At 38.6% G+C, this 23232-nt stretch overlaps 1 protein-coding gene across 3 annotated transcripts; it reads left to right on the forward strand.

Annotated features, from left to right (window-relative positions):
- The first annotated feature begins 861 nt into the window (after positions 1–861).
- LOC122093751 lies at positions 862–18779 on the forward strand. 3 transcript variants are annotated; one of them, XR_006144543.1, is made up of 7 exons: positions 862–1018; positions 1912–2350; positions 2853–3164; positions 4741–4791; positions 4924–5017; positions 17460–18028; positions 18208–18779. XR_006144543.1 is itself a non-coding variant. In XM_042664221.1 (3 exons), the coding sequence occupies exons 2-3, from the start codon at positions 1946–1948 to the stop codon at positions 3696–3698; spliced, it is 1251 nt and encodes a 416-aa protein (XP_042520155.1). In that variant the 5' UTR covers positions 862–1018; positions 1912–1945; the 3' UTR covers positions 3699–3962. The 3 variants fall into 3 exon arrangements, 1 of the variants encoding a protein (XP_042520155.1); XR_006144542.1 differs by having other exon boundaries at positions 18219–18779; XM_042664221.1 differs by lacking the exons at positions 4741–4791; positions 4924–5017; positions 17460–18028; positions 18208–18779 and having other exon boundaries at positions 2853–3962.
- Positions 18780–23232: the final 4453 nt, after the last annotated feature.

A 23232-nucleotide genomic window follows, 5' to 3' on the forward strand; every position in this document is an offset into this window, starting at 1 on the left:
TTTTTTTTTTTTCCTAAATTATATTTTGTATGGGATAAAGAAAGACTCAAAGGTAGTGTGGAGGGTGCCTCGCTATTCATGAAAGACGGAAATCTCATCTATGTTGATGCTTTTGCTTGCACTCTCATTGGCCCCTATGCTAGCCTAGGGCCACATTGCGTCTTAAAGAACCCTCTCCCATTTAATATATATGTATATAAAAAACCAAAATTGAACCAATAACCAAGCAATGAGAGCCTGTAAGCCAATAGGATAAACCAAACCGGACCAAAATCAAAATTGATTAAAACCAAATCTCACCTAAATGGTTTGACTTCGGTTTAGATCAATACATACAATCTATTTAGACTGATTAAACCGATCAAACCAGAACAAACCGACCATTTGACACATCCCTAAGCTTTACGGGCTACAAGTTACAACCTAACAACAACTGGTCCGTGAAGGTTCTTAATAGATTAGAAAACCAAAATCGAATCAATAATAATACAATAACAAACCAATAAGAGTATTAACCCAACACGATAAAAACCTGAATTGACTAAACCGGAACAAACCGACGGTTTGACACCCCTATCCAGGCTTTCTTGAGGAGTGCGTAACAAGCACAGACGTACATATTAGGAATTCCTCACTCAGTAGGTTTTGGGAAGGTGAGAGAGAGAGGACTCTTCTATCCAACCCATCAAGCTATTCTTAGGCAGTTAAGAGATAGCATATTCGTTGTCCACGATTAAACCAAGATTTAATAATTTCTCCTTCTTCTCCTACTATTTACCAAACACACCCCCCGTATTTTAGCTTTTTTCCCTTCTATTGTATAAAAACTTAATTTGTCACATAATCTCTCCCAAATACATACGTACGGAGCAGAGAGAGAGAGAGAGAGAGAGATAGAGGTGTTAGAGAGAATAATAAGATGAAAGATTAATTTTTGATAAAGATAAACTCCAGAACCGAGAGTCTTAAGAGATCGAGCGTCGAGTGGAGGAAGAAGAAGAGCGAAATCATCGACAAGGTCCGTGAATTTCTTCTTGGCTTCTGTTGCTCTGCAGTTGGATTATTTTTTAGGTTTTAATTAATCTCTATACTTCGAACGATGAGATTCAATTTTTAGACCTCTTCCTATGTTTCCGCATTGCTAATCAAGTTTTATTTTGATTCTGTTATCGTAATGGGGACTGAAACAATTATCGATCCATTGTTGAAGTTTTTTTTTTTTTGACTTTTTTATTATTATTTATATATCGGAGTAGCTGTGAACGAGTTCATATTAATTTTGCGTCTCGTATAGGAATTTTCTTGAGCAGTTTGTTATTTGTTTCAGATAAAGTTTGAAGCTTTTAGCGTCTTTCATGGTTTATTTGCTGCAGCAAGCATTCCTTTGTGTTATATTCTCCCCTTTCACTATGGGGAGAAGTGCTTGATTAACTTTTTTTTTTTTTTTTTTTTCTTTCTAGGTTTGGCCTATGTTATGGAAATTATGCTGATCGTTGTGTAGATATAGTGTTAGAATTGTACATTGTTTCTGGCACTTTCTCCGTCCAACTTCTTTCTTTTCTGGATATATTTATCAACTTGTTCTTTTGGTTTGCTCTAGTAACGCTTTCAAATTATACGATGTGTATCTTTTGGATTGATGTAGTAACGCTTTCAAATTATATGCCGTGTATCTCTCATCCTTTTATTTATTTATTATTTTTATTTTAAATATTGAATCCATGAACTGATTTATAATTGTATTGGTCTTCCCCAAATTGTTGTTTTTATTATATTCCATTTAAGGTGCGAGTAAACTCTGTTTAATTCGTTCCTTTGTTTCTCTTACTTAGTTATCTGTTTGGATATTTCCATATTATTGGACAGGGTTTCTTATCTTGTGCAAAATCTGCGATTTGTTGACTATAACAGGGTTGAGCATCTGCATCACACTAGTAATCTAGTAATGATGAGATTCAAGAAAGGAAGTAAAGTGGAGGTACTGAACAAGAAGGAGGTGCCTTCAGGTGCATGGCGTTGTGCTGAAATAATCTCTGGGAATGGGCACACTTACCATGTTATGTATGATTGGCCTCCAGGCACCAACAATGAAGGAGCTTTTGATAAAGTGTCCAGGAAAGTCATTAGGCCTTGTCCACCCCCAGTAGAAGGTGCAAATGATTGGGTGCCTGGTGACCTTGTTGAGGTATTTGACAACAATTATTGGAAAATCGCAACAATTTCAAAGGTTATGGGTGGAAACCGCTTTTTTGTCAGACTCCTTGGATCTCCAGTGGAATTCAGAGTCCACAAATCTGATCTCAGGGTGCGGCAATCTTGGATAGATAACAAGTGGGTTCTGGTTGGAAAGGTAAGCACATTTATCTATATATTGCATTTTTTTTTTTTTTTTTTTTTTGCAGTGATTGTTCTGTTTATGCAAAAGCTTTATGGATTGCATCAGGGCTCCATCTTTTGTTTGTTTTGGTCACCTAGGAACTCTTCTATCCAATCAACGTTCCATTGTTTTTGATACCCATAGTGTAAGAATTGATTATTTTACATGTAAAATTTTAATGCCACAATTATAGTCATGCTAGATTTATATATTTTTTGGTACCCCACTAGATCTATGTTGACCTCATAGACTTTGGAGCATTTCACTTGTTAGTTTATTTAGTAACATCATTCACACTGATTGATATGCCACTTGAGTGTGATGTAAACCTGTAATTGCTTTCATGTTTAGTCTTTAGCATCTTGCTATATAGAAAAAATATCTACAGTAGAACTCATGAATATGACTAAGCATTGTTTTGTGGGCTATTCTTATCTTTAAATAGTCTGATTATTTATTCTGCTCACGCACGCAGGGTTCTGCACATTGTGAAGATGGGAAATCTAACAAATTATCAACTTCAAGGTTTTACGAGAAGCCAAACTTCCAGGCGCTGCTAAAATGTAGAAAGACAAATTTGTGTGCTGGAGATGGTCCTTTGCCTGTTGAGTACAATTGTTTCCAGGAGTCCCACATGGTTTCCTCAAGAACGCGGAAGAGGGGCTCTCCTTATTGCTCATCCCATGTTGATGCACTTACTGGAGCTAACTGCAAATTGAGATTGGTTGAGAATGATGGTAGGCGTCAAAGACTGATTACAGGGCATCCATCCCCAGTCCTTGGAAAGGTAGATGCTGTTGCATACCCACGAGAAATGCTGGGTGAAAAATACATGCATTCTTCCTTTAACAACAGAACAACCAGATATTCTGAAATGGATATGGAGACAGGAACACAAAATGGCGATATTGGATGTTTTGTTGCAAGAAGCTTAGAACCTAATGATGCTGAGACTAGTACATCATCTGTTGGTAGTTGTAGCAGTCGTAGCAACAGTCCCTATGAATTTCTTGCTCGTTCTTTAACAGATCCTAGTCAAGATAGAGATAGTACATTTGATGATGCCGAATCTTTTTGTGGGTGGGGGTCTGAGGAAAGATGTCCCCTTCCCACAAAAGAGGATTTGGCGGCAGAAATTCATACATTAGAGTTGCATGCCTACCGTTGCACCATAGAGGCATTATATGCTTCTGGGCCCTTAAGTTGGGAACAGGAGGCATTAGTGACAAATCTCCGTCTTTCGCTCCACATTTCTAATGATGAACATTTAAGGGAGCTAAGGAACTTAGTTTCCTCTGAAACAAACTTTACCATCAGTTGACGGGAAATTAGTGTCTTAGTTTGCAAGGGTCCTATTTCTTTATTTATTTTTCTTTCTTATTTTTTTTCCCCTCATGGTAGGTTCTTTTCCCTTTGCATTAATGGTATTTTAAGCCAACGTTGTAAGAAGTAAGCAACACGTTCATATATTTTGTAGCTCCTATTTGGAAACTCGATCTGTAATGATCTAGATATGAATTACATTGAATTTTGAAATATCTGTACCATAAACTCTCATAAAGCAATGGAATATCCTGCCTTGGCTCGTCATGGTGTTATTCACTGTTTTCCTTTTTTGTTTCCTTTTGTGCTTGTACAATGTAGCATTTCCTAATAAAGAAGTTGACAATATTTTCAGTATTTTAAAGGGGCACTATTTAAGCATTGTGAAATTAAAGTGTACAACTTTATTTGTAAATAGTAGAATACACTTTTTGGCATTTTTTTTGGGGTGGGGGTGGGGTGAAGGCTTTGGATGTAAATGGAATGACAATAAATAGTCAAGTAACTCCCATTTGGCGCCACATTTTAAGAGTTTTACATGATCTTTGGAGAAAGTGTAATGCTTTCCTAATGAATTAAACTATGAAATAGTTTGATGGCATTTAACTGTTCCCTGGAACTACATATGTATCTTCAGGATATCAAGGCTGTGTTGTGAATTTTTTCACACATTTGATGTAGCCTGCTGTTTCCATTTACCTTGGACTCCAGGCAGGCTGGCACATTTAATTTTCAAACATGATGCTTACATGAGAAACATGAATGCAATATTGTAAAGAGATTCATGGATTTGCAGCTGATTTGAGAAGGTTATACATTTCCTGATTATGATTTTTCCCCCATCCCTTCCTTTCTAATGTTTATTGGAGTTCACATTTGATTTTGAAACTCAGTAATTAGCAGCCAGCTGTTTCATGCTATTATTTCCAATTATTCTTGCTGCTGTTGATGTTCAAGTAGTTTGATTTCCTCCATACCATTTGGCATCATGAGAAGTTCCATATTGAGGATGTTATTGATGCTTCCCCTGCATTTTCCAGGGCCGAAGTTGGGGGCTTGTACAACTTGCTTCCAAAGGTCTAAGGATGATGGTAGGGTCTTGCCACCTTTCTCCTGGTGTAGACATAGGGGAATATTTGCATCCAATTCCTTACAAATAAGACAACCTATGACAAGCTCTTGGTATCTATAAATTATTAATTCCTTGGTTCCTTCCATTCTAGGCCAGCTATGAGCCTGCTGTCTGTGCTGAATGAAGTCAAAACAGAAACTTCTAGAAGCTGCTATTGAATGTCCTGATATGTGGATGCATTAGAGGTTTTATTTTGAAACCTTTTAACTCAGCTACTCCATATCATTACTTTTTCTTGCTTCTGGCATAAGTTTCTTCTTTATATGCTGCATAGCTTTTATCCACACAGGCTATCATTCAGTCATTTTATTGATGGATAATGCTTTCTTGTTACAGTTGAACTTCTGTTAACTCTTCTTGATTCTGGAAAACAAAAGATCTGGGATACGCTTGTGATACAACTTAAGTTGAATTTTGAGGAACATGTTACCAGCGAAGTAGAAAGAGGAAATTTTGAATTCAGGAAGTAGGTTATATATGTAAACCTGATGCCTCTAGGATGGAACAAAATTGTTGTCAGGTCAGAACAAGGGGTCTGGCATCTAATTTAAAACAATATAAATGAGCTTTTATTTTAGCTGGGAATGCCAAATCAAATTTTCAGGAACCTTAGGAAGGATGGGTTACTGATTGAGAAGGTAGAGCAACATACAACTGTGATGCAAGATCACATCTTTGGACTGAGAACCCGAACCCAGGTCCAATCTTGGGTCTTTAGTCTGGTAGGATGTTTAGGATTTCTTTTTATTGGGATAATGATGTGAGGAGATTTTTTAATTTGGGTAAGATACGTAATGTGACACCCAAGAATACGGCAAGTGTATCAGACCTGCTTGAGAGATCGGTGAGGTGTCCTCACCAAGAATACGGAAAGTATCAAGGGGTTTGGGAGATCGGTGAGTGTGTGCAAACTTTACTCCCACATCGCGTAGAAGAAGGTTGTTGGGCTAGTTGATAACCTCTAGCCTCCTTAACATGGCACAACGCGTTTTAAATCCGTGAGGCCCATGGGCCGAAGAAGACAATATTGTGCCAAGGTTAATGGGGTCGGGGCGTTGCACGTAAGAAGAGTTTTAGCAAGTTTTAAGTTGTTTCTCTATTGAGTCTAACAAGGCTTAGGTGTGGGGCCTTCCATTTTGGATCGAGACTATGCAAAGGTTGGTTAGGAGTCCTAGAATAGTTGTTTCTTAATGGAGTATTTTATTCTTTTCTTATTTATAATGCTTGTAACCGATATATTCATATTGGGCAGTTTTGAAAAGAATAAAGTGAGTTAGTTGGTTGAGGCATGTGTGGCGTGTGCATGCAAACACCCGCCCCCCCTTTTTCTTCTTGTGCGATTCACTCTCAGATTTCCTTTTCTTCCCTAAGCGGCCCTCCACCAATCTCTCTTCCTTTTGAAGACCTTCTTCTCTTTGATTATTTTCTTCTTTTTTCGGCACTTCTGTAACAAGTCGATTCTAGTCCTCCGGATTGATTGGCTCCCTCGAAGCCTCCTCCTTCCACACATTGCGCAGTGGCTCCTCAGTTGTCTTCCCTTTCTGGATCAGCATGGTAAAACACTCTCACTTGAACACTGTACCCTTCTCACGAATACTTGTCCCTTTTTTCTTTTCTTGTTTTCCCTTATTACCCCTTCTATTTTATTCTTTATTTCACATTACTTCCAGGTTTTCCCTTACCCTTTTACTTTAATTTCTTTCCAATTGTATTCCCATCTATCTACTTAGGTTCCCTTTATGATTCCCTTTATTTACAATTTTTCTACCATCCTTATAAACCATAGTTTGTTTACTGCTATGCCACTCCTTTTATTTGAGCCTTCTCTTATTCGGGTCAACCTTGGCCATGGAATCTTTTGTTTTCAAGAGTTCGCTTACCTTACAAAAGCTTGCTGCTTTGTTTATTGATGAAAAGAAAAACACATGTCTAGTGATATGTGGTAGAGATGCTATCGAAGGTTGACCAAATCATTATTGAGTCTAAGGATTATGTATTCATCAAGTTCTTTGTCTCTCAATATTGTGATGGTGGTTATCGTGGATTGTTCGAATCTTCTCAATGCATTATTAAATTTGGTCAAGAATTGTTGGCCAAACAGAAAGGTGTTGTTAATCGTTAGAGAAATTTGTGCACCCTAGAACCTTTTCACATGTGCTAGACATTCGTTCTTAAAGAATTAGTTGACAAAATTTGGAAACAAAGAAAGTGATACCGATAGCGTAGCCACAAGATGAATTGACTGGGTCAACACGAGGTGAAGACCGCTCAGATGTGAGACAACAAGTACCGGTCAAGGAAGACGCGATGATAATTATGGGTGAAGCAACAAAACAACAAGTGTTTATATTGAGTTTGTTTTTCCTCATGATTTTTCAGCTATGGATGTAACCCCAAGCTTCATGTTTTGGATTTTCTTCACATTCGCATGTTGGGAGCTAGTAGACCCTGTTCTTGTGCTTTTATTTCTCCCTTTTTACAAAATTCGTGGATGAGTTTTTCTTAACACTAGGGGAATTGATGCAAAAACACTTCTATGGACCGGGTTGAACATGTTTGAGAACCCAGATTGAGACCCAAGTCGGCGAGTCTAATCTTGGGTCTTTAGTCTAGTAGGTTATTTAGGATTTTATTTATTTTATTGGAATAATTATGTAAGGAGATATTGTTATTTGGGTAGGATACGTATGAAGAGTTATAAGTTTTTGGTTAGGACTTAGGAGTCCTTAGATAGTTGTTTCCTTAATGTAGTCTTATGTTCTATTATTTATATACTTGTAACGAACACATTGGGCAAATTTGAAAAGAATGAAATGAGTTAATTGGTTGAGGCCTATGTGGCATGTGCACGTGAACTTCCCTCCTCCCATTTTCTTCTTGTGTGATTCCCTCTTTCCCCTGCAACCCTGAGTCCCATCTCAGATTTCCCCTTCTTCTGATGTAGGTTGGCCCACTCGAACCAGCAGATGGTCCAATCAAGTCCTTGGTCTGATTAGTCCAGCCATCCAATCCCAATTGAGCCACCATAAAGCCAGTCCATCGAGCCAGAAGAAACAGCTTCTAGAAGAGCCTAAAATCCACCTACCGATTTGGATTTGCAGCTGGAATTTTGTCTTATTAGTTGACTTGGTCAGCCATAAGAGAGAGAAGAGTTGTTTCAGCATCTTCTAGAAGAAATTTAGTTACTATTTTCCTTCTTCGTTATTCTCTTAGCAAGCAAGGATGTCTATATTGTAATACTTCAGTTTTAGTTTCTAATTTTGTGACTTTCCAATTTTGGACTGAGACCTCTACGATATAAAGGGGATCGATTGTACTCTTCTTACAATTGAATGAATGAATTTTATGAATGCTTGCTTGCAAGTTTTTCCTAACTGGCCCTCCAGCAAAATGTCTCCTCATTTTGAAGGTATTGAAGGGAAAATGCATGTTATAGAAACTGATACAGTTCAGAATTAAGGAGTCACCCCTCCCTTCAAGCAGAATCAAATGACCCTGAACAATAGCACATTTGCATCCTGTTTGCAAATACAAAGTGAGATAGGTTCCATGCCATGAGATTAAAATGTGATATGTCCAGTGTTAAACTGACTTTGAGAGCATAGCTTTGCAATCTTCGTTTTTAAAATAAAGGTAAGCCTAACACCTATTGCATCCTAGGTCCTTGCTTGCTCCAACTTGAAAAAGCTGCTTGTGTGGCAAGATGTATATATTTTGTTGGTATTGCTTCAGTGGTGTGATAACTGGGAAATTATGTTGATGCAAATGTGCACCCGTGGAGCCATACTTACCCATCTGGGTATCCAGACGGATATGCACCTGGTCCATATTTGATTATTTAATCTATTAGGATTTAGTAGTTGACTTTATTTAAGAGAATAATATCTTTAGTTTATTTTATTCTGTTTATTTTGGGAAGTTGCATATGTAGGACATAGTTAGAGTTGGTTAGGGATTTTTTTTTCCTTTTGAGTTGGTTTCCTTTTAGGATTTCTTTCCATGTTAGAGTTTTATAATTTCCTATTTATATGCTTGTAAATGATTGAGAAAGAGTGACTGAAGAATGAAGTTATGAGTTGATATTGTGGTGTGTGGCTGCCGGCTGAGTGTCTGCATTTCGCCTGTCTTCCTCCCTCCCCTTCTTCTTGTGCGAATCATCTCTCTCCCTGCAACTTTGAGTTCCATCTCAGGTATTCTTTCTCTTCCCCTGCTGGCCCTCCATCAACTTGGTATCAAAGTTGAAGGATCCCATCCTTCCTCCCCATCCATCTCTTCTTCCCTGTATACCCTTTCATCCTTTGGTATCCAGCCTTTCGTTGAACCCCTCCCACAGAAACACTCTTCCCCTTCCATCTCCCAAAAAAAAACCCACCACTGTGGCTCTTCACTGAAACCATGATCCAGCATACCCCACTACCCTCCTTTTTGTTGGTTAACACTCCCTCGCTGCTCTAGAGTTCCTCCAGCCAAGGAAAAAACAAGAAGAAGACAAGAAGAGAATCTAGAGAAGGGGAACCGAAAAAAAAAAAAAAAAAAAGGAATAGAAGAAGAGAGAGTGCGAGACATAGAATAAACCTGGTTCAGGTCTTCCCGCTTCCAGCGGCCAGTCGAGTTCTCGCATCTAAGGTCTCCCTTCGAAGTTGCACCATCCTTTTCCTCATGTTGGCCCCATCCTTTGTTGCAGCCCTTTGATCGTTTCTCTGTTTTCCTTGGTTCAACAAAGAAGAGAACCCTTCGCCTTTCTCACAACCTTCCTCTGTGGTTTGAGTTGCTGGACACAGCAAGATTCCAAGTAGGACCTCTTTTTTGTTCTTTCCTTATTTTAATCAGTTATTTCCCTATTTACCCTCCCCTTCCTCTTTTATTATTTCGTGTCCTATTTTTCTACTTGCTTCCAAGTATACCCCTACCCCCCACACATGGTATCCCTTTGTGGTTTTATTGAACTTCAAATATTTACACTCCTACCGTCCTCATCTCAAGTTCCATTTATTTACACTTTTGCCACCTTGTTCTAAACTTCCATTTAATTACTTGTTTTTCCATTCACCATGCTTCAAGTGTTCTCTTGCCATAGTGGGTCCATAGTGATTCTGAATAGCAAACCTAGCCCATGGATCTCAACCTGTTATTGGATATACGTCATCAAATGCAATTGATTCGAGAGAAGCTCGATGAGATTCAACGATAATGCAAAGACATCAAAGACCTAGCATTGGTCACATCTGATTATATGCACTCTACCTTCAACTATGTGATCTCAACCATTGAGCAACAGGTAAACAAGCCAGAAGATGAGTCACCAATGATGGAAGGTGAGGTGGCACAGTTGGACGTGGAAGATCAACTTGCGGAAAAATTTAAACCGGTTGATCTCTTTAGTGAACTAATCGATTTTATTTTTCCAATGAACTTCACGTTGTGGTTTTCATAGCATTTGATCGTGGTTTCGATGGTGACTTCATACATGCAAGATTGGATGCTGATCGATTGGTGTTGATTCTTCCGTTCTACAAAACTCGTCCACGAGTTTTTCTCAACACTGGAGAAATTGATGCAGATATACACCCGTGGAGCCATCCATAACCATCTGGGTATCCAGACGGATATGAGTCAGATCCATATTTGATTATTTGATCTAGCAGGATTGAGTAGTCGGCTTTATTTAGGAGAATAATATATTTAGTTTATTTAATTTTGTTTATTTTTGGGAAGTTGCATACGTAGGATATAGTTAGAGTTGGTTTGGGATTTCTTTTTTCCTTCTGAGTTGGTTTCCTTTTAGGATTTCTTTCCATGTTAAAGTTTTATAATTTCCTATTTATATGCTTGTAACTCATTGAGAAAGAGAGACTGAAGAATGAAGTTATGAGTTGATATTGTGGTGTGTGCGATTCCCCTCCCCTCCCCTTCTTCTTGTGCGAATCATCTCTCTCCCTGCAAGTTCCATCTCAGGTATTCTTTCCTTCCCCTACCGGCCCTCCATATTATGTTCCCCAAGTTAGAATCAAATGTGTTTGCTGAATGTATTCAATGGATGACATGTAAATCCGGTACTTCCTACAACTGTAATATAAAAAGGTTGTAAGATCATTAATCTGCTAAGTTTGATCTGGTTCTTTATATTAGTGTGGTCTCCCCAGTTCCCCCCCCCCTCCCCCCCCAACCCTCTTCAGAAAAATAGAAAGGGTAATAAAAGAGCCGCCCAAGTTTTCTAAGGAAACTTGGACAGTTATGCCTTTTTCAGTAAGGTTTGATTGGCAGTATCATCAACTCATTAAACAGATACATTGTCTGGGCCTCTGGGGGCAGGAAATGTGAGGTAGGAGATATGATGCTTCCATCAAATTTCTCTTTGGTGATCTATTTGCATATGGTCCCCTTTTAGATTGTTCATTGTTGCCCCATGGGGATGCAAGTACATGACCAAGAGCTAGTCATTTAGGAGTAAGAATCTGCATAACCTTTGTGTCATGTCTATATATATGGGCATAAGGTAATAGATATGAATGATGTCATGATAAAATGATAAGCATATGGCCTCTCCAGTCGTATTTGAAATGAATGATCTGTTGGCAATTTTTTGGAAGAACAATGAAGTGGTAGAAAAAGCGAATTGCATCAGTGAACAATCTTGTCAGTATGCTTTGAATGGCATGTGTAAGTACAGGAGCCCAAGTTTTTTTGTCATGATAGTAAGGTGGTTTACAAAAGTAAACAACCCCACTAGACAATATACTCCAAGCCAAAACTTAGTCTGATGAGCCTTGAAAACCATGGCAAAATTAGGGTTTCAAGGGAGATTTTGAATTACTCAGAAGCTTGAGCTCAAAAGTCCAAAAGGGCCTGGTCCAGTGGTCTTCTAGGGGCCCTTGAGAAGTCCTCCAGGTCTGGTACTCAGAAGCCTTCAGGTTGGAGAGAAAGGCAGATCGACTCCTGCCCAGAAATCAGCCTTGACTGGCTGCTGCAAACTCCTCTAATGTCTCCCAGATATCAACAGAAGTAGTCGGGTTTGGTAGCTAATAAACAGCCTTCTAATATGCTTTGAACAGATCAAATAACATCCAGAAAGTAAAGAAATAAAAAGAAACAGAATTCAATGGAAGGAAAAGGAAGGGGGAAGAAGAAGGGATTGGTTTGGGCATCTCACTCCTCAGGTTTAGGCATCTCAACTCTCAGGTTTAGGCATCTCACCCTCTCAAGTTTCAGCTCTCTCAGCCATGAGTTAAACTCAAAATTCTTTCATTCAGAACTACTTTTTTCCTTGCAATCGATGGCCCCTTTACAGGCCTACAACTGCTTACAATGGAGAAGGAAACTCCTATTTTAAGTAACTTCTTGAAAATAGAAAGTAACGAGACCTTAAGGTCAACTACTTGTTAACCAAGCAAATATAAAACTAGAAACTACTAAGTAGCCTAATATCTCCTAACAAACATATTTAACTTGGTAATCAAGACAAAGCTAAAGAAGGAAACAAAATCCAAAACTTCTTTGCTGAAATCGATGGGACTGCTGGACACCTTGAACCTTCCTTCTTCCACATTGAGAGAACAGCTGGCTGGTCTTCTAGAAGCTCCACTTGAGGTTAAACTGAAAGAAAGGACTGCTGCTGAATGGGGAGAAATCCAGCCCTGAAGTGCTGAGGTCGATGGGCCAAAGAAGAACCAGGTGTTGATGCAACCTGGCCTGGCTTGATGGGCTAGACCAGGACCAGATCTTGGGCAGAACTGTACCAAGATATTGTTAGCTCGAGCACTCCTTTTGACAGGTCTATCTATATCATGATTGATGGAGCTTTGTGGATGAGTTTTGATACTTGATAAGGGACCAATTAGATACCTAATAATCTGTGCGTCCTGGTATTTCTGCTTGTAAATTGATAAGGCATATGCAGTGGAACTATATCTGTTGCTTTTCAGCACCAAATACAGCTCTACTCAATATCTAACTATCAGAAGAGGTGTCCATGTAATGTGGCTCTGACAAATAAAATCAGAACCAACAGAATAGGATCGCAAAACACAGAAAAATTCCAGAATTTAGGAAAAAATTCACCAAGCAAATCCAAAGTTAGAAAGCTGGATAACCCTGGTCAAGTGCTCCTCTGATTAGAAATATCCAAGGATTGGATCTGCTGAATCAGACAATTCCTTCTTGGAGTAAGAAAGCTCTATTTTGATTAGTCAACTGATATTTTCAGATTTCACATCGACACTATCAAATAGATAATTACCAATGAAATCAAGCTTAACAGAATCCTAAAACATATTTTTTTGTATACCCACTCAAAATAGCGACTAAAGACTCCAACTTAGATTCGGAGTATAACATTCAAGTATTCAACCATCAAAATCAAAACTTGATAATAGGATGTGTTTAGGGTACTGACTGAATCAGATTAATGAAACCAGAATGTAAATCAGACCCCTGTTGATGACCTATTACCAGGAATCCTAGAGAGAGTAGTAAAGGTACATTGTGGGTACTGCTGGTTCTGCTGCAAGATCTGGTAGCACCACTGCTGTGCCTTGAATGGAGTTTGGTAAGAGGAGTATAGGAAAACAAAAAAGCTGCAACCTGGACTTCCCACTGCAAAGTTTGTTTGGTTTCACCACCAATCGACACCTTGAATCACCCCGAGGCAGATCACTGCTTCACCACAGCCAAGAGAACAAAATTTTGTGGAGTAAAAATCATTGGCTGCAATTGCTGCCTTGTCTTTTATTCATAGCAGCAACTAAAAGACAATTTAAAAAAAAAAAAAAAAAAAAAAATTAGCCTTAGCTATCCCCTGTACAAGCAGTCCCATCCTTTTAAAAGTCTAAAAGAAAATAAGATAGCAACTTAAATTGAACCAGTGAACCATCGGTTCAAGAACTGAACCAAAACTGACTTAGAACAACTTAAAAGAAAACAAAGTGAACCCAGGCCATGTTAAGCCTGTTCAAACAAGAACTGGGCCATGTTCTTCCTGGCATAGACAAGAGAGACTCACACCATGCCCATCCCACCACCCTTAACTAATGAAAAGATTTGAAATGATCAGGTTTTAACTGAAAATAAACAAGTTGCCTTTGCTTTTTTATCAGTTTAATAAAAAAAATCAGGATATCTCGATGGGAGAATGAAAACTGGCCTTTTTGAAAAGGCATGAATATTGTTGCCACTTTTTTTTGTGTGCTTCAGATTTAGCTTATTTTTATGGCTCATTGTTTCTGGACATAGGCCACCATGAGGGTTGAGGTATTCACATAGCAAGGGAAGAATTGTGTCAGCTTCCATCATGATTTCTTCACTTTTAATTAAGGGTCCTTCACACATTGCTTCCGCTTCACACATGCAACATGTGACATGCCTCTGAACACTATCATGACAACATAGTGACCATACACAGCCACCTCATCACTGACGCGTGACCAAGGTTGCCAACAAGGTCAACCAATAAGCAACAATCTCCCCAGTAATTATTCTCACTGCTGCACCCTGCTATTTCTTCTTGGTCATCCGAAGGCTAAGCAGTTCTCTCAACTTAGCTGTGTAGAAGGGCTCTCAACTTGTACCTGTGTTGAATTGTCTTCCTTATGATCCTGAGTGACCATTAGTGTTGTGGCTGAGCTGTATAAAAATCCTCTAATCCTTGTTGGGATCTGCAAGTGAACAGTCATTGAAATTAAGCTTGGGAGAAGGGTAATAATTTAATGATTTACCCACAATGTACTTTAGGATCCTGCTTCCTTCCTTAATGAGTCAATGAGGAAGGAGGGAAGGAATATATATGCAGTTATAAATAATGCTCGATAGCTTTTATATGTTAACTAGAAATATTAGGAAGTCTGATTAAACATTTTAGTTCAATAAAACATGGCAGACATGTTAGCTTCAGAATGTATGATCTGAGCAGTCAGTCCAAATATCTGTTGATTTTTGCCTCTTTTTTATTTTTAGATGTGAAAATCAACAATTAATCTGAATCTAATACTAACATATGTTGATTTTTTATGGTTGTATATGATTTCTGTAATTGCACAACTAGTTGCTATATCATATCATATACTACTATTAAAATTTCGTACTTCAGTTTTTTGGTATACTTTTTCAATGGACCAAATTACCCTCCCAATAATCCTCACTCAATGGGATACGATGCAATAATTTGTGTCTAGAGACATACCTCTTAAGGTACGGGTGTAATTGTGATTTGTAATTGTAAATTCTGTTTGGATAAGCCTTTATCTTGTATTTGTGAAGTGAGGAAAAAGAAGAAGAAAAAAACCCTTGAGAAGTATTACGGATTGTTTGACATGTTATCCCTCTCTCTTGAAACGTCACCCCTCCACAGCCCCTCTACTAAAGGACACCTCTGTCCCCTCTCCTACAAGTACTCCTTTGATCCCTTCGTACGGATAAAAACTCTTAATTTGGAGCCTTATCTCCCTCTCTTGAACCTCCCCACCCCCTCTCCTCAACAATCCTTTTCCAAAATGACTCCTTCCTCTCCTCTCACTCATATATCATTGCCTCCTTTGAGGGACAGAAAGTCCATCCTCCATCCTCATACTTGTCATTCCCTCTTCACTCTTTTAATTACCTTTATGACGTCTAGATGCTCCCTGAATGCCTACTTAGAACTGGGACAAAAGGTTGATTCATCTCCTTGCCTTTTTTATTTGCACATGCAGCAGTGTCATATCCAATATTTGGTTTACCTGGATCTCCAAGGTTTAAGTGGACCCCTATTCGATGAACCTAGGCATCATTACCACATAATCGTTTCATTTCATTGGAGAGATGTACTGACTACTGATTTGCAGGAAAGTAGTATCCATTGGTTAGATAGCTAGGATCATCCGTAGCATTTTCTCCCAGGAGATCTAGGTCTGGACACCTAGATCTGGGTCTGGACACTGATTTGCCATGTGTTCGGGACCAGTAGTGTGTGTCACAAGTTTATGAGCAAAAATGGTGTAAAAAAATACATGTGTGTTAGATTTAACTATGTACTTTCATGTTCAGAAATTCTGTAGCTTGTACCAATTGCATTGAATGTTATCTGTTTTAGTTTGATCAACTTAATGTTATAAAGAATTTGGAGCACATATGTGGTACTGTGGTATGTATGGAGATGGACTTGCTTACAAAGAATTGGTCTGAATCAGGTGTATGGTTGTGTGCCATAAAGAACAGGTTAAAGGAAAGTACCATATTTTTTAAAATCCATTTGACCATCTAATTGATCTCTTCAACCAATCACTGGGGCCTATGGGACTGGGTTGTCGCTTCCCCTGTGTAATGTTGACCATGATGGTTGAACCACTTTATTTCTGGCTACCCAAAGCTCTGCATGAAAACCTACTGGCTTGGCCAGGTCTGGTCTGGACATGTGATGCAGATCAATCAGAGGATCTGCTGGTGGTGGGTTCAACTCGATGGAAGAGAAGGAGAAGAAGGAGAAGAAACAAGAGAACCAGAATACCCAAATCAGATGGGAGGGAGAGAGAGGAGAGGGAAGATAAAAAGAAGACACAGACTACCATCTCTACTCAAAATAAGCTAAGCTACCCTTAAGCCCATTCATTCAATCGTAGGGGTGGCCTTAGGCCTACATTGATTTGAATAAAACTGAAAGAAAAAAAAAAAAAACCCCTCCCCATTGATTGGCTTAGGTGGCTTTTCTGAAAGGATTTCAATAGAGAAAACTAAGGCAAATAGAATAGGAAACTTCCTAAGTCGTTGGCTGCCTTTTGAAGAATTCTAAATTAACTCAACTATTAAGAAAGAGAGACAAACAATTAATGAAACTTAAGCTTGCCAAAGTGTTGAGGTAGCTGACCACACCACTGTGTCTCACCTTGGCATCATGACAACCATGATGGTAACTCGAGGAGCTCTTTGGTCTCGCTCTCTCTCTCTCTGGATGGATTCAAAGTCTGTTCATTTGAATGAATAATATCTGGTGGCTTCTAATTGTACCTGATTTCTGTGTACATTTTTCTTTTTCCATTTGGATACATTTGACTGGGAAAAAGAGGGAGAGGGAGGGGGAGGGGGAGGGTCTTGTTTTGGTATTTTTGAGAGCTACAGGAATTTCCAGGTAATCATTGCTGAGTTAATGGGGAGTAACCAGTCTAGTTTCTGGCCAGGTTCCTGGTTTTAAGAGAAAACCGGTGGTTAAACTTGAAGGGGGAAAAAAGTCTGGTTTGATCAGTCCACAAAGTTTTAAAACCATGGTTTGATCGGTTTACACAGTAGAAATGTGAATACTTTTCTTTCATCGCAATATCGCGTGGACCACAGCTACAATACTACATACACCATGAGCATAATCTTACCTGAAAATTACCTTGTGCATCTCTTGGTTACACTTTTCCCTGTGCATGTGTTTGGATACTCATATGCTGAATAGCTAACTAATCATATATGCAAAAGTTAACTGCCTCCATGCTGCCCACAGAACAGATATATTGGTTATAAATATGGTCTCCATGTGATGCATCTGATGTTTTTTATATTTACTTGGCATCTGCTGAATATATCTTCTCTGCAATCTGATGTCAGCATTCTAATTCGATTTATACAATATTTGTTGTATACCCTGTGTAAATTTTGATGGGTTCACTTTTACAGGTGATTCTTGAAGCAGACGCGAATTTGTTGCTTTGCTAGGTCACCGGTCAGAATAACCTTCATGTGGTCTCTCTTTATATCAACTGGCTGCTGACTTCCGCTGTCTTATTCAGTTTCAATTCTAGTCACTCAGGATCAGTAAGCTTAGTTGTCTAGAGATACTATGATCCTATTCTGCCATCAGAACCTTGCTCTTATCATCTATTAATTCTCCTGAAAATGTTGGTTCTCCATTAAACATTAAACCATTGCAAGACTGAAGCTGCTGATCTAAACCAGGCAAGAGCTGCTGCTGATGAATATACTGCCTTGAGAATAATATGTTGATGTGCCTTCCATGCCAACCAATTGTCTTTACTTTTGATTGCCAGGTCTTGGGATCAAATCCCACTTTTGATTTGTTGTATGTGCCTCATCTGTTCCACTCTTCCCTCCCCTCAGTGCTGTAGCACTTGATGAGCAGATCAATTTCGTTGTTCTCACACGATGTAAACTATGGATGTGAAGTAGTTCATTGCAATCAGTTTCAGCAGGATAATTGGTGCAATGGAAAAATCTAGCCTCAATATGTAAGTGCTTACCTGTCTTGCTTTGACCCCTTTTCCCCTAATGCTACACTTGCTTTGACATCAACAGGAACCCCACCCTTAGTGTCCTATCCCCACCCCCAACCCCACCCCGACCCCCACCCCCACCCCCACCCCCGAAACACCCAAAAGCTAACAGCAGGTGTAACTACTTCAAGAAGAAATTTTGTAGGTGTCATCCGAGAAGTATACACTCCACAAGACATGCAGCAGCTGCTCGGCGTGTTGTTTCTTACTGGTCACCATTAGTTAGCTTCAAAAGGAACTGAGCCAAGCCTGCTGGGCATGGCTTATAATTAGTAGGGCACACTGCGTTTCTACTTTCTACCATATTTTGGCGTTTGCCAACTGTCCAAGCTCCTTTCGTCTGCTACCCCATTCTTGATTGGGTGGTCTCTTCAATATCTCACTGCATGGCAAGTCTTTATCATCAGATGGCCATGTACTTTTGCAGACCCAGTACATTTTGGACTTTCTACAAGCAGAGTAACCTGTTGATGGATTCCTTTACCCAGTCTAGGCATACTGCAACCAGTATCTCTCCCTCCATTGAGGATTGTACCTGGTGGTGATGGAATTTACTTCCTATTTTTGTCTTGGGGCGCCAGCAATCATCCAATTGATGCTGCTTATTAGGGTACTATATTCAATCATGCCAACTTGTGAATGTACCATGGAAGAACTTTTTCTTTATTGTCCATGTCATATTCTAGTAAAGTTCTTATTTCCAAAACTTTCTACATATCTTGATTTGGTTAACAATGCAGTAATAACGTGGGTAGCAGAGAATTTAAACAAGATCAGGACCTTGAGCTGGGGCAATCTATCGATACCATGGTCTACAGATATAGGATTGTAATCAGATGATGATTCGAATCGGAATCTGCTGACCTTGATTAGGATTGATGTTGATTTCTGCAACCTATTTTGGAGTCGGCAAAAATGATCTTTGATCTTAATTTTTGGTCTTTTATTTTTCCGTAAGTAAATTAGCAGAAAATCAATGTAAATTATCCAGTAAGATCTACTAGTCTTTTGAAGAAATAAATAGCAGATATGTGGAAGATCGTCTTTCAAACTCCAATCTCTAGGGTTTTGGCCAACTCTAACCGATATCAACCTGATTCAAATCAGAATCGCCAATGCTATGTCTGATCTAGGGCTTGTAAACATCAAATTGGAAATGTCAACACCAGAGTACCACCCATTTCCTTGAATTGCTCAAGTAACCAATTTGTCCAGAAGCCATTGATCAAAACCTGCCAAAAAATGGTTATTTCTCCATAATGGTTTGGAATTTGAAACCCTCCAATACTCTCAGAGGCTTTAGAATTCAGAATTTCTTTGGCAAATACTACCTGCATCTTTGGCATGGAGTTATGACCTATCATAATCATTGCCTACCTTCCCATACCATGTGAGCTGGAAGAGATTCAGAAAATGATTGATTTTGAATTTCCTGTTATCATATTGTTCAGAGCCTGACCATAACTGATACCCCTATATTTTGTGAACTTTAAAAACCCACACAAAGCTGCTTTGATGACTAGATGTCCTTATTGTCTATGATCTCAACTTACATTTTATCATCACAGCTAGATTTAGATTGCTAGTGTTAAAACCTTTAAAAGCAATGTTTATGTGAAAAGATTTGGCGAAGGGATCGATATTCACCGATATGGTCAGAATCAGTTAGAATCATACTGAACCCTAAAAATCTTGTATGAATTGATCAAAATCGAAATTTGATCCAGTTGATCCGATTTGACCAGATTTGACAATCCAATTCTGATTCCTTGAACCCTGTGTCAAAGCACCTTTAGGGTATTCCGGCAAATATAAAGTGCATTCACCTGTGGAGTTTTAGTTTGTGCCGGTATGTGTTCTCGGAATAGATTATGTGTTTGAAGCAAGAAATGGAGAAGAATCATGTTTCATAATGCATTCTAGACCTAGAATAGCTCCCAAAAATACATACCAAACAGCCTTGGTAAACCGTTAGAAGGCCTTAACACCTCTAATTGTGGGATGCTAACATCAACATGTTGTCAAAATAATGTGGATTAATGGATGCAAGGCTCATGTGAAGTCATCAATGGAGGATCAAGATCCTGATCCTCCGCGAATTACTCCATTAATCTCTCTATAAAGCCATGTTTAAGCATAGAAAAGCATCTCCAAGGTCAATCCACTGTGTTTGATACAGTTAGTTTATTTTATAATGAAAAGTTTAAAAGGGTCTTGAAGTAACTATCAAAGCCAAATACAAAATATTAGTATATCACAGGAACAATGTTCATGTAGGCTTTATCTAGCACGAGTAGCATGTCCTCAACCCCAAGGTGTCATTCCTCTTGACATATTTGATTCTTTAATTTTTTGGGGATCAATTGAGTTGCCCTAGCACAATAAGTCCTCAAGGAATTGGTAGTTAGATTTAGAAAGCTAACCAATGAGTCGGTACATTTATATCTTTGAGTTTTGTCTCATTAGGATCTCATGATGATTGAAGCTCCCCATGTGATGATCCCCTTATCTTTGCTACAGCTACAGTGGAGTCACGTGAGAGAGAGAGAGATGAAAGACATTCTTCTATGAGCCAAGAAATTCTAAAAATACAACCATACAAATCAACTTATAATTTCAACTGTATATTTTGTTTTATCCATACAAGTTCTTTCCACATTACTATAAAGAGATGCATGAGATGTGAACATGTCAGGTTCATCTCTCTCTCTCTCTCTCTCTCTCTCTCTCATGGGGATTGGGTACTGTTCAATGGATCTTACTTTTGCAAATATGAATTTTCTTTTTTATAAAAAAATTTGAGAGATCAAATCAGAATCACATAATTATGAGTATCCATTCTCCTTTAAAGGCACCCTGTCTTTACCCATAAGTTTGTGCTTCAAACAACCAAATCCCAGGAGGCACTTCTCCCATTTTTAAATTAAAAGGCTTGTGCCCATTTAATATTCTAAGTCTCTGGCAAGATTCCAGTGCAGCTTCCATGCAATCTCCTTTCACATTATCAACTCATTAGAACTTAAAAAAGAGTAGTTAATTATATGTCCCAAAACATGGATGCATGCAACTCTGCATCCCACAGTTCCCATTGCAGAGGTGTTCAAGCCACATGAAAGTAATTCCAAAAAGGATAATCTAATCACTATAAACTGAGTCTCTTGGAAACCTTAACTCATTCCTTCATCAGAATAGATTTGAACCTTAAAAAACCAAAAATATCTTGTCTTCAATTCATGGGTTTTCTTAAACTTATATAAAAATGGTTTTTTGTTGCTTACTCCTTGTGGCTGTAATGCCTACAAGACCCAAGATTCTACTTCCCAAGGAGAGCCAGCTCATTGAGCTTTTATAACTCATTAATAGTAATCCACATGAAAACACATTTACAGATCCCTAGTAATGCCTTAGATCCATGGTTGTAGCTGAGTCCCCTGTAATCAAGCTCTTTATTAAATACACATTGTCTCCTTTTGTTGCCCTCATGCCCAAGCAATGGAAATGCTCTTGTCTCTCCCCCCCTTAATTCATGCCACCTTGTCGGCTTGTTATAAACTTGGAAGCATGGCTACTTCATATCATTGGCCATCTAGTGCCACAAGACCACACAGTCTTTTAATTTCTCTTTAATCCTTATCTCAGTTTCTATTTGATTACTGTAGAGAGCTTAAGCTAACTTAGTTGTACCAGGCTTCCTTCATTACTCTTTAAATCTTAATTAATCTTAAACGTGTTAAGTTGTGGACGGCGATGACGACGATTATATCTAAACCATTCTTGAGCATTCTTAGAAGATTGTCTGATAATTAAGAAATTTACAGTGACCCAATTCTTAATTCCCTCTTTTGCCTTAATATTGAGAAGATAACAAACTTGGAGTTACCTTTCATGCCAATGGTAACCACAATAAAATCAAAAAGAACTTTTGCTGTCTGTGGGGACTAGGGGATGCCCTGTTAAGCATAGAATTAGAACAGATAAAATAATGAAAACCCTAGAGCTTTTTCAGCTTGTCCTGATCCTCGACACACGGCTTTCGATGTTAACATTGTGATAAGGGAGAATAAACAGGTAATTATCGACATTAATACGGCACTCGGCGGGGTGTCAGCACAAAGGGAATAGGGAATTAGGGATAGAGGTCAGATGAAAGAGGCCATGTCAATGGTTTATAAAAGAAAAAAAAATTTGATTAAGGGGTTCTAAAATTTTGGTTTACATAATCTAATTATGGCATGTTATGGATGGAAGCACATGCAGCATGGCATGCCTTGGTTCCTTTAAGAAAAGGTAAATCCTCTGTAAGTAGAGCAAAGAAGGGATCCCAAACCATATGGTTTCATGGGGACCATCAACCACCAAGACACAAGATCTCACCCCAACCCCCAAAAAAGTTCCTTTTTCAACTTTACTGTACTTAATAACAACAAAGGCCCTAAACCCTATAAAGGAGAATATTAAAGAAGAATGGTTCTTGGATTACAACTACTTTGCTTTGGAAGGAGGAAGTATGATCCAACTCCCAAAGGAAATTTCATGCCTAGGGTCATGCAAGTGTTCTTGCAGGGTAACTTATAAACACAAAGACTTAAAAAAATTATAAACTTAAAAAGAGGTTTCCACTCTTCGCCATGCCTTGGCATCATTGTTTTGGACAGCCTAAACATGTTATGACATTAATCCAACCTTGCCCCCTCTGTCTATACACGTAAGCTAACATTTATTTTGATAACCACATTTAACCAAACATTGAAGACCCAAAACCATGACTTATAAACAAAGATTACAGTGGGCAATCTGTGATCAGTAAATCAAAAATGGTTTCATCTGAATGCTCAAAATCACATCGAAAGAACCCCGAAAAATGCATTACAATTTCATTAACATCACTGTTAACTCTGTTACTAGACTAACATGCATTAGAATTTCATTAACATCATTGAGTCTCTGTTAGTAAGACCAAGTAATATTGGTTTGTCTGCATTGTTTAAAGCTATGAGCTTTAATGATTCAATGGGTTTCATTCCTGATTTCAAACCAATAGAAATAAGTACTTTACCTTGGAAAGATTACCAAATCTAAAATTTCCTTTACAGGGCAAGGATAAGGGCCCTTTTTTAGAGAGAGAGAGAGAGAGAGAGAGAGAGAGAGAGTATAACAAG

Source organism: Macadamia integrifolia, chromosome 11 (assembly GCF_013358625.1).
Source record: "Macadamia integrifolia cultivar HAES 741 chromosome 11, SCU_Mint_v3, whole genome shotgun sequence".
NCBI classification, from domain to species: domain Eukaryota; kingdom Viridiplantae; phylum Streptophyta; class Magnoliopsida; order Proteales; family Proteaceae; genus Macadamia; species Macadamia integrifolia.

Excerpts from the sequence above, each read along its gene's own strand:
- LOC122093751 (XM_042664221.1), top strand. The coding sequence starts at position 1,946 with ATGATGAGATTCAAGAAAGGAAGTAAAGTGGAGGTACTGAACAAGAAG. Across the intron at positions 2,351-2,852 it reads AGTGGGTTCTGGTTGGAAAG|GGTTCTGCACATTGTGAAGA; the intron begins GTAAGCACATTT and ends TCACGCACGCAG.